Below are 16,308 nucleotides of genomic sequence, written 5' to 3'. Positions count from 1 at the left end.
GATAGACTCGCCCGTCCCAGATAGACTCGCTCATCCCAGATAGACTACCCCATCCCAGATAGACTACCCCATCCCAGATAGACTCGCCCTTCCCAGATAGACTTGGCTTTCCCAGATAGACTACCCCATCCCAGATAGACTCGCCCTTCACACATAGACTCACCCACCCCAGATAGACTCGCCCATCCCAGATAGACTCGCCCATCCCAGATAGACTACCCCATCCCAGATAGACTACCCCATCCCAGATAGACTCGCCCTTCCCAGATAGACTTGCCTTTCCCAGATAGACTCGCCCATCCCAGATAGACTCGCCCTTCCTACATAGACTCGCTGTTGCCCAGATAGACTCGCCCATCCCAGATAGACTCGCCTTTCCCAGATAGACTCGCCCATCCCACATAGACTCGCTCATCCCAGATAGACTCGCCCATCCCAGATAGACTCGCCTTTCCCAGATAGACTCGCCCATCCCAGATAGACTCGCCCATCCCACATAGACTCGCCCATCCCAGATAGACTACCCCATCCCAGATAGACTCGCCCTTCCCAGATAGACTCGCCCATCCCAGATAGACTCGCCCATCCCAGATAGACTCGCTTCGCCCATCCCAGATAGACTCGCCCGTCCCAGATAGACTCGCGCATCCCAGATAGACTCGCCCATCCCAGATAGACTCGGCCTGCACAGATAGACTCGCCCGTCGCAGATAGACTCGCCCTTCACAGATAGACTCGCCCTTCCTACATAGACTCGCCCATCCCACATAGACTCGCCCATCCCACAGAGACTCGCCCATCCCAGATAGACTCGCCCATCCCAGATAGACTCGCCCTTCCCAGATAGACTCGCCCATCCCAGATAGACTCGCCCATCCCAGATAGACTCGCTCTTCCCAGATAGACTCGCCCTTTACACATACCCGCCCATCCCAGATCGACTCGCCCTTCCCAGATAGACTCGCCCATCGCAGATAGACTCGCCCTTTACACATACCCGCCCATCCCAGATCGACTCACCCTTCCCAGATAGACTCGCCCATCCCAGATAGACTTGCCCGCTGCACCGGGATTGAAAAAAGTGGCGTTTTTTTCAAATTTTCTTGTTGTGGTTTTCACACCTGATGATGATTGCTTGTGTTGCAGTCGAAACGTCGTGAGAATTGTATTGTTTTATATTTGTAATATTTTATTGTTTCCCTTCTACGTGACTTTACCGAAAGAACCAAGAATATGAATCCCTGCAGTCACGAAAGCTTTAAATCAAAATTTAATCGTCAATGGTGTTGGCCGTGAGCGGGGATCGATGTCGGTTTGCCGGGTTCGTCGCGCAGCGTAGCGCTATCTGCTACACCACTGCTCTCTGGACACCCACCCCCAAGACCTGCTCATGCAAACAAATAAATATTGAAGAAGCCCTCTTTCACAATCCTTGATCACAACTCCCTCCTCCCTCGCCCTCTCAATTCGCACCTGCCCTGCCCTTATTATGCCTACTTCTTGAAATACGGTTATATTTAAATACATTTATAATTCCCAATTATAATTTCAAGATGTGTATTTTAATGCCATTCACTGGTGTTCTCTCGGTTCGGGGTAATGCTTTGAGGATAATTACGTTGCATGTGACATTTATTTTATGCCTGCCTTCATCAGAAGTAGACGGCAAACAATGGATTACAACATACCTTTGACAAAGACGTAAAAAGCACGACATATACTCACACACGTATATAAGGTGATACAAATATTGTTGATATGTCTGCGTCAGTACGGCATTGTAAACATCCGCTTAATCTCAACAGGGATGAGTTCGTTTAAAGGATGACCACTCTTTACTGTCCGCAACGTGGTACTCCGTGTTCCCAGGCCAGGGTGGATGCTTGGCCGAGTCACTGAGAATGTGAAATTGGAATTGCAAACTTCTAAGGGCGAGCGAGTCATTTGCCTCAACACCAGCAGCATCACGTGGCTGGATATTGTACACACTTCGGCGCAGGCCCATACATCCGACGTGTGCGTCGTTTTGCAAAGCGTCGATTTGGACCATTTGAGAAAGCGTTAAAATGTTGACATACGAATCGGTTATTTTATTTGTCGATCTTTGTCAATCCATTGCAGGATGAAGGCGTACCTCACGCTGTGTTAGTCGCGGGGATAGCTTGACCATAGTTGGCCAAGCTAGGCAGTGATGGTTGGTGGAGGTGGAGGGTGGGGGAGGTGCAGGACTGGTGAAGATTTGGCTCACCACTTGCTGCTGTGTTTACATAAAAGTTACGTAAGAGTTGTGTAACGGTGTTGATCTATAGCATCAATAAAGGAGTGGGCGTTTTACTCATCTATAATGTATAGTAGGACTCAGGACTTTGAGAATGTGTGTGTGTGTTACACTGCACCACATTCTTTGACATTACTATTACTGCAACGAGTCAACGGTAGTGGGCTAACAGCACGTACATAACATTATTAAACTTGTTTTAAGTATCGTGTTCAATGTGTTATTTAAGTCCTGATATGGATACTTCAAACATGTGCAGTACACCAGTGTGCTACAAAACAATGGGAACAATTTTCAGCATGTCTGCTGACCTACATTCTGCTCTGATGGACTGTTTCATAATAAGTACGTACAGCGGTTATGCATTACCACCACAGGAAGGGTAGCACTGCAAAATGGCATTCCAAGCGGATTCAAATGAGGAGAGATTAATCCACTGCCCCGAAATTCGAACGGTTCCATGCAACGAAATTACAGCCAATTTCCCCGTTTGGAAAATGCCACAGTCTGAGCATTTTTCTCAGAACGTTGGAGCATCTAAGATGTGTTTGACACTCATCCAACAGAATAATCACTTCCAATACGAATTATATATCTATGGATGTATTCATTTGCAGAAAAAAAATTGCTTTTTAAAATATTTTGCTATATCCTGCAACGCACATTACAGTAATTACAAGGCATGTACGTTGAACCTATTTGGCACCGTACCTACCCAACCGTGCTCATCGGAGGTGCGGGAACTAATCGGGTACGTGAATGGTGTTAATCTAAAATGGTAATGGCCTCCTTGGTAATCATGTTTGTTTATTCTTATAACTGTCAGGTACACACTATTCAAATTACGTAACCCCTTGGCTCGCTGGCGATGTCACGCACCCCCGATTAGCATGGTTGCCTACGTACGGTGCGAAAGAAGTTCCACGTAGATATACATACGTCACACCAAGGATCACGGCCTCTTGCATTCTGCACTGGATGCATGCGATTCTTTAAAAAAAAATGTCCTCTATCATGTATAGTCATCAACGAGATCAGGTAAGATGTGCTATGGCGTGGACTATGAAATCGCTAGTACAACAGTACGCTTTAGTCCGTGGTGGATTAGATACACGTAATACTTGAGGGAATGTAAATAATTATTCCACTCTACGAAGGTGTGGAACGGTGAAGTGGTTGGCCCTTCATTTTCTCATTAGACAGACGATGAGCATGAGCCATTCCCGCTTTCGTAATAAATACAAGCATTGGTAAAAAAATATATATATTCAGGTGACACTGAACAATATCGACAAATCCACAATACAGGATCAAATAAACATTGGCTCTGAGTGAATCAGGAGTTGTTTTGCAAGCCATGGATTTGCTGGGAGCTTGTTAACCAGGAATTAAAACTGTATTAAGTGTGGGAGGTATGAGCGGTCAATAAAATGATTAATTGGATTTATGACCGTTTGCAAAAAAAATAATCATGCAAAAAAGCAGAGTAGGATAAACAACTTAACCACAAAGAGCTCCAGAGATGTTTATCTTGTGATAAGATCCCATCAACAAAACATTGTGAACGTTTACAAAAATAATCTTCTGACCCACACGTGGTGAGAGGCTGTAGCAATGTCAAAAACAATAGTTCCATACATATATTTACTTATGTACAGTATGTATCGTGATCCCACTGTGGGATGCAATGTCAAACGACCACACTTGGGCAACTGGTAAGCAAAGTCACTTTTGTAAAATGGCTGTGGCCGCCACCATATTGTTAATTGCACGTGGGAGTGGTGGCGGCGGTGTTGGTGGGGAACGACTCGGGATCATGTACGAGTTTATTTTTGATTGCAAAGTTTAATCGTGGTGACAGACTTCAAATGACGACAAGAAAGTAAATGGACGTCAGATAACGGAAGGCGTTTAAGGGAGACTTTATGGGAAACTATTGGCGGCATACCATCCCATACCGGCTGGTTTTAGTCGAGTTTTTACGCGCCCGTAAAAAGGGACACGTATTATAAGGCTGAGAAAATCCTCTGTCACGTAAAACTGATAAGACGCTCGAGTCGTAAGCCACGAGAGTGTTGATAGACACACCTCACTGTTTTGTAGACATGTAACCGTGCATCAATTAAAATTAATTAAGACACTCATGACACACGCATAGAATGGTGCGTCTCAGAATTGATTAGTTTTAACTGGTATGTAGTTGCATGTCATTGGTTCATTTAAATACTACATCCGCCAGAGGTGCTACACTCATTACAATAGCAACACATCAATCGAACTTTGTATCGTGTGGCAATTTATGGAATCGCGAGGACGATTAATTTATTATATTCCTATTTATTTATGAGTATTTTGACCATATTCATGTAGTGTTACATTAACTAGCAGTCTGGCGTGTGTATGTATTGGTGATAAACGAGCTCTATTACAGCAGGAGGGGAACTGAATATCAGCTTTGTATTCAGGTCCTGATTAAATCGGCCCACTTTCTTACGACTCAGCTCGGAAGAAAAGACAAACAGGGAAAGGAGAAATTAAAATCGTGAATTACAACACACGCCCATGAAACATATTTTACACTGCGCCGTTCACAAACTGCTTGACAGCACTTTACATAAAATGGCCCAACCCTTACAAAAACCCAGAATGAATAAAACTGAATAAAACCCTTAACAGATAAAACAATAACACTTTTTTTTTACATCACTATGCAATAAAATGCGGCGTAAAAAAACGTGCATTTAAACATGTGGCCACTGAACTCTGTATTAGCCAGATAGTTTGGTCATACAGGATGTTAAGTCAGCCTCTGGCCAAACTAACCGTTGTCTATAATTGTATACACGGCGCAGTTACTGTGTTTAATGTATGCGAGTGCAGTCTTACCCACAAGCCCTTTCGGCTGAGTGTAATATCTTCTAACCCCAGCACCAAATTCCATCTGCCAGGGAACAATGGAAAAAGTCAAACACACGTGTTAAAAAACATATCAGAATAACAGAAATAACTGGTCAGTATTTCATGATATCAGAGACATGTTTACCCACGTAGTTAGCACTGGAACTCTATTTTTGCACCGTAAGCAAAGGCAAAAGACCCGAATGGTCTCCCCACAGCCCCAAATGCTAAATACGCATCGTCTCGGCAAGCAAACAAGCTTCGCAGGGCTCCAGCATCGTTGCCCTTTTGCAAACCGGCTCAAGACCGCATTAACATTGTGTTGTTTAGTGGCAGCATGGGCGGCGCTTACTCGCTCACACACGCATCGGCTTTGTCCACGTTAGGTGGCCATCAGCAAGGGCGTGAGGCTGTGTGAGATTGTCTGGCGGCTCTGTCGCCTGCACATCACCGGCGGCGTGTGGTGGCTAGGGGGGGCTATTGCATTGCCGGCTGTCCGGGCCCCCCGGACTTTCCGTGCGCGTGCTGTTGTTGTTGACACGGTGGCCAAACAGAGTGCAGCACTGCCCGGAGCAGCACGGAGGATGAGGAGGAGCGAGCGAGCCCCGAGTCACTAGTCGGGCTGCTCTAGCCTCCCGGCGGCGTCTTTGTCAAACGGCGGAGGTCGTTTTTGCTTCTTCTTCTCCTTCTTACGCGGTGCATTCATTGCCTGTTTCAATCACGTGGATTGCTTGTGACTCATTGTGCCTGTTGTGTACGCCGTTAACGTGACTTCCGTAACATAATTTGACAATGTAAGTCCGTAATTTACGCCAATCAGTAATACTAATCAAAGCTTACAGCACACAGTAGTTTATTCATTTAGGACAACAGCTAGAACAAAAAAAACCCCTGCCATACTGCTAACACTGGCGGATGCAAGCGAGCACGTCAAAAGCGAATGGGTTTAAGGGAAAATGACGTCCGTTATATAACGTAGTCATGTAATTAACCCATCGTAATTAATATTTTTCCATCTCAGATTTTCTGACGGCATCGTCATCATTGCATCCGATGGGAACGAGCCAGCAAGACGCCCAGCAAAACAGCAAAACTTCGTGAAACAAATCCATCTGTCGGAGCGGACACGAATGGAAACTCCAGCAGAGTCCGCGAACCCTACGGCATGCTCCTGAAGGACGCCCCGGGACCACAACGTTGGAACTAATTAGTCGGACGACAAGCAGACTGGAGTGCGTTGGAGGACGCTGCGGCGTGGGAATGCAAAGTAGCGCATCAGTGTGCCTCGAGAAGAAAGGTTAGACTCGAACGTGTTACTACCCCGATGTGAGGTACGGTTCAGAGGCATGGTCCTTAATGACAGAGAGAGTCCGCAAAGGAAATATGGAGAGTCCTATTCATATTCTTAGTTTTTTCGGTAAAGTCACGTTGAAGAGAAACAACAAAATAACAAAATATATATAAAACAATAAAAAAATTCTCACGACGTTTCGACCATAACTCAAACGGTCATCATCAGGTGTGTCGGTTTGCATAAATTTATTTTGAAAACGGCATATTTATTTATATATATAAAAATAATAACGTTTGCGTCACGTGACGCAAACGTTATTATTGACGCAAACGTTATTTTTATATATATAAATAAATATGCCGTTTTCAAAATAAATTTATGCAAACCGACACACCTGATGATGACCGTTTGAGTTATGGTCGAAACGTCGTGAGAATTTTTTTATTGTTTTATATATATTTTGTTATTTTGTTGTTTCTCTTCAACGTGACTTTACCGAAAAAACTAAGAATATGAATTACTGCAGTCACGAAAGCTTTAAATCAAAATGGAGAGTCCTCTTTGGTTCTTTCGGTAAAGTCACGTAGAATGAGAATAAAATAATAAAATAAAACAATAAAATTCTCACGACGTTTCGGCCACAACACAAGGCCACAACTTGTGAGAAATTTATTGTTTTATTTTATTGTTTTATTCTCATTCTACGTGACTTTACCGAAAGAAACAAATAAGATGAATCCTTGCAGTCACGAAAGCTTTAAATCGAAAACTATGGAGAGATTGCACCCTTGGAATGACACTGAGGGACGGGAAGAGAAGCACTGCATTGTAGAGCACGCGCAGGCTAATGACATCGTCCTAACTGCTAAGAGAAGCAAGTGGGCTTGGACAGGACTCGTCGCTGTCAGGGACGATGAATGGTCGTCGAGAGTAATAACGGAGTGGCAGGCAAGGAATGGAACGCATCCGAGAGACGCCCATCGCGGGGATGAAATCAGCTCCTCGAGGGCATGTTGCTAGGTGGACTATTACATGGCAGGATCGTGAGAGGTGCAGTTGGCTGAGGGAGGACTTCATCCAGCAGTTGATAGACCCGTGGCTGAATATTACAACTGCGGGTGAAGCGGTGGCACGGGAGTGGTGAATGCACTGCGTCGCGCTACGGAATCTGGTGACGAGACTTTACATTCCCAGCCACGGCTCACTTTGGGGATGAGCGATATTTAAAGCGATCCTACATGGAGCAGCATTAAGTCCCGTGTGGTAAAACAACCTCATAAGGCCTGTGGAGGCAGTGCAGTGAGAAAAGGCTGCGACATCGCCATCATAACAATGGTCATTGAGCACGGTTTTTGTTTCTAACAAGATATTTATTTTGTGAAGTTAAATGTATCGCGGGTGCGTGCTTGAACGAATCCAAGATAATCTGAGCAGCCCCAAATACACCCTTGCACTGATCTTATCCAATCAGCTGATCATAGTAGAATCTGATCTGGTTTTAATTGAGATAAAATTATAAAATTAGACATCGGAGTATGTTGCTTTAATTTATTTGCTTAGCCCAACAATTTTAAAACGTATTACTTTTAGTTGTTAATGAGTGTAAAAATAGTAAAACCTAATTACAGTGTATTAATTACAGAGCGTGTTAATTATTAATTATATACTGCTCTGTTGCTCGCCAGGTTCGCTCCCCTGCTTGGGAATTCAAGGTTGTGTTCAAAGTCGTCTAGAAAATGAAATGTATGGGGTGCAGTGGGTTTAATAGTTAACAGAAACCTCTGTTATTACGTGTATGTTAACATTAATTACTAATGCAACTACGGTTACTGGGACAAAACAAATTATAATGCATGTTTAATTGTACTGTTTAACAGAATAATAATAATACACCCAGCTGGGTTTGAACCTGCGAGGCCACAAAGTCAGTAAGTTGCTAGAACAGCAGCCAGAGGCTTGGACTTTTTCTTCTCTTCAGTTATTTATACTGGAGGAACCTGATGAGCTATAAAGCTCTTTTTCACAGATGTCCAGTAGGAGGTGGGTCAGCAAGTTACTTCAACAATACACACGATCAAGAATACCAGAGTAAGATAGAGAAGAGTTAAGAAAGTCACGACAAAAATCATTAAAGAAATAAACGTAACTTAAGAATAGTGAGCAAAAATTGCACAAGCACCAAAAAGCATGCGTGAGTTTACAAAGACTAAACTACAACACTCTGATTAAATCTTTGTCATACCATAGGTTGAGCAACCATGTTATTGCGAATAATGATTCATTAATAATGAATTATTCCTCCGAGTACACCCTACATATTGATCCTATTGCTTTCAATAAACAATCAATCAAAGAGGCATTGTATGTTCAACATAATTTGATCAATATTCTAACAGCGCAGGTCCACGGTCCCTGAAATATTGGCAGGTGGGCCACGGAATGGGTGTGAGGCAGCTTTTCACAGCGACGATAATCATGACAGGACGAGAGAGCACATGCACACACAGAGAGAGAGAAGGCCAACAATCTTGCAGTACGAGAGACTCGCACATTCTACACTGACTTGGAATGCCGTTGCTGTATGGGTATATTTGTCCAACTGATCACGTGTAACCAATTTCAATTAATTAAACGCATCTGGGAACTCATAAAATCGTATCGATATGTATGTATCGCACACCGATGTATTTAGGTAACAGCATGTTTGAGCGTGCACATAAATGTGTACACATGTAATGTGTACGCATGTAATGTATATACATTTATTTTCACGCTCAAACATCTAATGTATACAATTATGGGGGGTATATCTAGTGCTCTAGTGAGTCTCACAAGCGCAGGTCAAGCAACATACAGTGCTATTATTATTATTATTAACGTGTTCTAATTACGTGCGGCAGTGTTGCATACCCTGAAGGACGTAGCGCAAGCCATTTTTAGGGCAATAGTCATTCGGCATTCGACTCTGGCGGCGAGACATTTGCCATGAGCGGCCACGGCGTTTGTCCGGAACTGGCACAGAGTGACAGATTCTGCCCGGACGACGATAGAAAATGGTGCCTTCAAAGATTGCCCAGTGAAGAACGCTGGTGGCGATTTCCTCTGAAATGGCCTGAATGTATCGTGGTTTTAATAAAATAATAATACTTAACTCCTCCAATGTCGCATTCTAATTACAAGTGATAAGCTAAAGCCAACTTAACGGGACACTCACACACAATGTGAGATTACGTCTAATTGTAGTGGAGGGTGCATGATGTAGGTGGCATATAGGTCGATACATCAGCCCGATTATAAATGTTTTGCGATACTGCATTGGCAGTGCCGCACAGACACAAACAACAACCCGACAATTCCCTCTGCCATGAAGAAGGGGAATTGCCCAACATGTCACCTATTACATATATATGTATCCTATTAGGGCAGTGTTATTGATGAATGCATTGCAATTTTGATTATAAGTATGTCACGTGTCATGGTTAGTATATGAGCAAGCGCAGCCGCACGCATGTGTGCCAGGGAAATGCGTGTCCCGATGAACACAGACGCGTGGGCTACAGCGGAGCATGAGGCTTCACATTTAGGCCCGGTTTAGCTTTGGGCTTTGTACTATACATTTAAATTAAATATCAAAGTACATCACGTCGCCAAAAAAGATGTGTGAATGTATGGTAGCATCAAGTATCATAGGGACCTTAAAAGGTTTTATGCAGGAAAAATACAACCTACCCAATATATAATTTACATCTCTAATCCAGCTGTCTTCTAGGGTGCCTTGTGTTATTAAAATATCACGCTTTCTCTTTCATTTACATACATTTGAACGTATAACAGTCTTTTCATGAAATTCAACTTCGAGGGAAATGCAGGAGTTAAACAAATAAAGGTTAAATGATTTCCAACATAGAAGCGAAATAATCGTTTTCTTGCTTCATGTCACACAAACCAAATTTCTCGCAGCCTCCTTTCCTTCCCAACAACCCCCTTTCCTTTCTCATGTTGATCCAGCACGACTTTTCAGACGCTATTTTTTCGTCACCCGGTCATAACGAAGCGTCAACTGACGCCCATCGATGGACGCGGCCCAAACGGTCAGCTCGATGCAAACGGTATCCATCTGAGCTCACATCCCCTTACCTCCACTGCCGGCTGCGGTTGGCAGAGTCCGCGTGAATTGTGCAGCCGACAGCAGATTTCTCAGCGCCTGCCCAGACTGGCTGGCTGAGCTCAGGGCATTGCACGCGGGAGGCATTCTCTGCCAGCGCGGGAGGCAGGCAAGCAGGCAGGCAGACAGACAGACAGGCGTAATGAAGCATGTGCACCATGCCGATTATAAAAGGGCAAGGTGCCTCATCATCAATCTTGCAGCTGCACCCGTGCTGTGGTCGTTCTCACCGAGGCAGGAAGAATTTCACCCCAATATGTGGGAACCATATTGCAGGATAATGACCATAGTAATGGCCATATACAGTCCTATGGTCTTTATATTTTATACATACATTACATTTCTGCCAAGCTGTGAGAATCCAAAATGTCTCGGACATTAATTATATTTTAAAAGCCTCTATCTACCAACTGCTCGATTACAGTCTCGCCGTGCCATGCGATCATGGATGTTTGTCTGACTATACTTCACCACGCTGGTGAGTGCAAATTGGTGAAGAAGATGCCCAGGATCAGCACAAATTTCACTTGCCACTGATGTTAGCCGAGGCCGGGGATTTGAACTCGTATCGCACCCGTGATAACCTAGGTTATCAGCCTTGTGCATTAATAAATGGCAGCGCGCCAACCAGTGCTCTATCACTTCACCATATTTCAGACATTACCAAGTCATTTAAAATTGTATCATTATTGACTTAAACTTATTTTCTTAATAAACTCCCCCATGGCTCATGTTATCATCAACCTTTGAATGTAGCATAAAACCAACAAATGCAATTTGTATATAGTTGAACTGTTTTCGCACCGTACATGGCCAACCATGCTCGTCGGAGGTGCGGGTATAGTGCACGGTTGTGCTGCTACTGGCCAGTTGGAGGCAGCCACCCTCCAACAACAGCGGAGGGCAGAAGAGCGACGCTCAAGACAACGAGCGGAGCGCCGGGCAGCGAAGCGGCACAGCGGGGCCGCACAGCGGGGCAACACAGGTGCTGCATCTGCCAGTCACCTCAGCCAATGCATGGTACCTGGACCTGTCCCCTGAGCTCCTTCCCGCAGCGAGCCTTCGACATGGTACGTGGCCTCAAAGTACACCTAGCCTGGCACAAGCGCCGTGGTGATGTCACCGCCACTTAGTGGCGAACAGCGGTTGTCGCTGTTGTATTGCATGTACTCGTGGAGCAAATGCTGCCGCAGTGAATTATGTCTGCTTCACCACGATTGTCGATATAATTCCTCGAATGTAATTAACATTTTTTAATGAAAATAATAACATATTTACGGTGCATTCTGACAAGTAATACATGCAATAGATTAAAATATATTATTTTGTTTCACAATGGCCAATGCACATCTTACAATTTTTATAATGCTGTTTTGCAAGAGGCACGATGCTGCCAATCACAAAATTTGAACAAGTTCAAAACTTTTGTAGCAATTACTGGATATTAAAATGCACATCATTAACAGGTGTTAAAAGCTGTTAAGCTTTCCATGACTGCACCACTGTACAAGCCTCACCCACGTGTTTATTAAAAGTGACAGTAATAGTGCGCTCTGCTGCATTCACCCAGAAATCCCAATAGCAATGAAATCAGACTGAGCCCACGTTTCCATCGGGAATGTACACAATCCTAAGACGGAGGCAGGAAAATAAAAAAGCCCCCCAAAGGTTTCATAACGCTCTTGTGAAGACCCCACCCGGGACCAAGTCAACCAATTAGTCCCTTACTCCTGACACACAAATACAAAGATCCACCGTGTAGCCTTGTAGACTGGAGACGAAAGGAGGCAAGTGATATTATAGTACATGGGGGGGGGGGGTATGTCTGGCATCTTTGTCTTCCCAGTGTGATACCACTTGCCACTGACATCAGCCATGGCCAGGAATTGAACTGTGGTGGCTGGGTTTTGAGTGCAGTGCGCTGCCCATTGTACCGCCACTCCAGCGTGTATGTTGACTTCGTTGATAAAAAAATAAAATTGTCTCCCAGTGTACAAATAATGAGTGGGCAGTGGTTATCTCGGTTGATAGGCCTCAGTCAGTGGTGGAACATTCACATTGCTGTTACGGGTGCCAATCTCTCCACGGGACAACAAGCGTTGACCTCATTTAAAATGGTCCTCATTTAATCAACCTTGAGGCATGATGAGGTGCAGGTGACCTCGAACGAGAACGTTAATTTGAAACCTTCGAGTTCGTGAGGCGAGTAAGGTGGCAACAACCTCCTGAGCCATCGGTTCACGTCCTGCTGCAAGAGCCGTACAAGAACAACGCTGGACATTTTCTCCATTGCTGTCGAGACAATAATGCGTCTTCAGCAACAACAACAACAACAACAAAAATAAACAATCTTGAGCAATGAGCATTCTTCAGCATATATTAATATCTGGCCTTTTGCTAATGTATGTACATTCTTTAACACCGAATATCTTGCGCTCCATAATCCAGCCAGGACGTCTAAAGTTCGAATTCTATGGAAAGAGTAACCACACCATGGGAATGTGGAATCTCCACCACTTGCTCAAGGCTATTTGATAATCAATTTGGACATCTCCACTATTCACACCGACCAACGTGGTGAAATGTGGTCAAACACCAAGGTCGACGTTGCATGGGGATGAATTCATCCAACAGCGGATTAACAAAAGTTCACGCAGTACGTCCATTCATTCATTCGTAGCATTCATCATACGTCCCTGACAGAAGCCACGAAAACGTGGACCTCCGCGCTCTCCCTGCCCGGCCTACCCCGTTACACACGAAGTGCTTGCCACAAATGAACCGCAACACCTAGCTGATGTCGCCAAAGAGCATAAACCAGCACGCCAACTCCGGGCCATCCTCGCAGTGGCGGCGTCTGGCCGCCCATCGAACAAAGACGACCACCGCATCGCACTATTCCAGGTGCGCTTCCGCGGCCGTCTGGAACGCTCTTCCTTCCACTATTAGGCAGGCGCTGGAGCCATCCACTTTTAAATAATCGAGGTTGAAAACTAATTTCTTGATAACTGCTTTTTTGTGTTTAATTCGTTGTCCTCTTCCCCCCCCCCCCCCCACACACCTCCGAATAGCCACGGTTGGCTATGTAGGGTGTGAAAGAAGTGGAACGTTGCGTGCATGCATTGCGGTGGCGTGCACGGCTCCTGTGCACAAACACCTCTCCGCACAGCGGAAACCGCTTCAAATGAAAAGTGGAGAACTGTTTATATGAGGGTTCTGTCGCTATTTTGCCCTGATTTGACATCAACAGAAAAGTGGCTTTTGCCAACACGAAAAATCGCTGATTGTTTCACCGACGGACGAACATATGTGTAAATGTTTGAACATCTGAAAATGCGGTTATCCCGAATTTACGTCATTTAAGAAAATTTACAAACGCAATCACATCTCGTTTTTTTTGCAAATGTGCCGCATCTTGCGGATTCCCTCGTACAAGTCTATTTGTGTTTTGCAATCATCTAAATTTTTAAGGACAAACATTTCAAAGGTTATTGTGTTCTCTAAAATTGCATTTAATTGTCTTGTACTCCATGTAATGGCCGTGCATTCTTTAATGGCGACTGTGTGTGCCATTGTCGCTTGTTCACACCATTTGCACCGCTATTTAAGTATACTTTGCCTTGACCCTGGAGACTGCAGGTCTCCCTGCTCAATGCAACTCTGTGGTTCCAGTCAGCTTCACACGCAGTGACGTCAGACTTTAACAGTGCTGGGTCTCATTAGAGGTCATCAGAGGACACAACAGGAAGGTTTTAATTTCGTATTGTTGTTTTCATTCCGAGTTGTTTGTAAATGTATTTACTGACTTAAAGCTTTCGTGACTGCAGGGATTCATATTCTTTGGGTTATTTCGGTAAAGTCACGTGGATAGGTTCAAAGAAAATAAATAAAAAATAACAACAAAAAACTACGACGTTTCGATCACAACACAAGCGTTCGTCATCAGGAGGCAAGGGTCATAAACGAAGTGTTAATGTGAGAAATTAGCATGTTAATATAAGATCAGAGGGCGCCCTCCACGACGAGCACACGGAGGTGGCTATGTTAATGTGAGAGATTAGCATGTTAATGGAGGACCGCAGAGCAGCAACGTCTAGCGCGGCGAGCGAGGTGGCTGCGTTAGTGCGGGAAATGTAACCCGTTAATGTAACATCAGAGAGCCGAAAATAACAACAAACATCGGAAGGTGGTAGGATGGGAACATCACAGCCAGTTGTGACTTAAGCTGGTTGATAACGTCCTTCCAATGATTGCTCAGTTTATACCAGGCTGAGAGGACGACGGTGTGATCTCTCCTTTTTTTAGCTTTCTCAATTAAAATAGAGAGATGACATCGTCATCCTCTCAGCCGACAAGGGCAATGCCACAGCCATCATGGACAAAACTACATACAATAACAAAATTCAGGACCTACTTAATGATGGTAACTATACAAAAATTAAAAGAGATCCCGCCAACAGCCTCGTTAGGAAAACCAACAATATAATCACCGACTTAAAGCTTTCGTGACTGCAAGAATTCATATTTTATGGGTCTTTTGGTAAAGCCATGTAGATAGAAAAAATTATAAAAAATAATAAAATAATAACAATATAACGACGTTTCGATCGCAACACAAGCAATCGTCATCAGGTGAAAAATATAGCGGGTTAAAAGATCTAATAGTTGACTATTAGATCTTGACTATTAGATCTTTCACTGGTAAGACCACCTCAGCTGTACTTAACTCAGCTCACTTGGTATCATTAAGGACATCTCACTATCTCCAGGTGATTTGCTCGTTAGTTTCGATGTAGTCTCTTTGTTTACCAAAGTTCCTGTGCCTGACACCATTGCGCTCATTGAAGTCAAGATGAATGGATATTCAGACGACACAATCCGTAAAGCTATCACCCCAACCATTGGGAAAGAACCATCTGAGGACCCAATCAATACCATCACCTTGCCATACATAGCAGGGGTCACCAAAAAGATATCCAAATTCATGAGCAAACACAAGATCCAAGTTCGATTTAACACAGTACATATAATTTGTGATCTGATCCCATCTGTGAAGGATGTGATCTCTGACATGCAATACCCCGCTGTCTACAAACTAAGCTGTGTCTGCGGCTGTAGTTACATTGGGGAAACTAAGCGACATGTCTCGGACCGTGTTCGTGAACATAAGGCAGATCTGAAACATGGTAGGACTAATACCTCGGCCGTGGTTGATCATTGTTTTAATGCGGTGGGCTCACACGAAATTGATTTCTCAAAGACGAAGGTACTTTGCAAGCCCACTGGCTATCAACAAAGATTTGTTCATGAAGCCATCCACATATACAGACACAACTTCAATAGAGAAGATGGGTACAAACTGAGCAATCATTGGAAATATTTTATGAACCAGTTTAAGTCATAACTGACTGTGATGTTCCCATCCTACCACCTTCCGATGTTTGTTGTTATTTTGGGCTCTCTGATTTTACTTTAACAGGTAAAATTTCCCACACTATCGCAGCCACCTCGCTCTCCGAGCTCGATGTTGCTGCTCTGCGATCTCACATTAACATGCTAATATCTCACATTAACATGCTAATCTCTCACATTAACATGCTAATCTCTCACATTAACATAACTAACCCCGCCCACTTCGTTTACGACCATTGGGCTACACCCATTTTAAACCTT

At 44.1% G+C, this 16,308-nt stretch overlaps 1 protein-coding gene across 24 annotated transcripts in view; it reads right to left on the bottom strand.

The window, feature by feature from the left end:
• LOC116951355 (myelin transcription factor 1-like) overlaps nucleotides 1-16,308 on the bottom strand; it is a 291,238-nt gene that overhangs the window by 137,673 nt on the left and 137,257 nt on the right. For 21 of the 24 annotated variants that reach the window (XM_032970065.2, XM_032970058.2, XM_032969992.2 and 18 more), the window contains one exon: nucleotides 5,165-5,219. In XM_032970065.2, coding sequence (XP_032825956.1) covers nucleotides 5,165-5,219 — 55 coding nt within the window. Of the gene's footprint in view, nucleotides 1-5,164; nucleotides 5,220-5,325; nucleotides 5,497-5,528; nucleotides 5,643-10,607; nucleotides 13,679-16,308 lie in introns of those variants that run through there. The other 3 variants (XM_032969916.2, XM_032969910.2, XM_032969911.2) reach the window with 3 other exon arrangements.

The sequence above is a fragment of the Petromyzon marinus genome, chromosome 3 (assembly GCF_048934315.1).
Source record: "Petromyzon marinus isolate PM22_M1 ecotype Great Lakes invasive population chromosome 3, UKy_Petmar_22M1.pri1.0, whole genome shotgun sequence".
In the NCBI taxonomy this organism is placed as follows: domain Eukaryota; kingdom Metazoa; phylum Chordata; class Hyperoartia; order Petromyzontiformes; family Petromyzontidae; genus Petromyzon; species Petromyzon marinus.
Note: the sequence above shows the minus strand (reverse complement) of the source record. Positions and strands in the feature narration are given on the sequence as shown.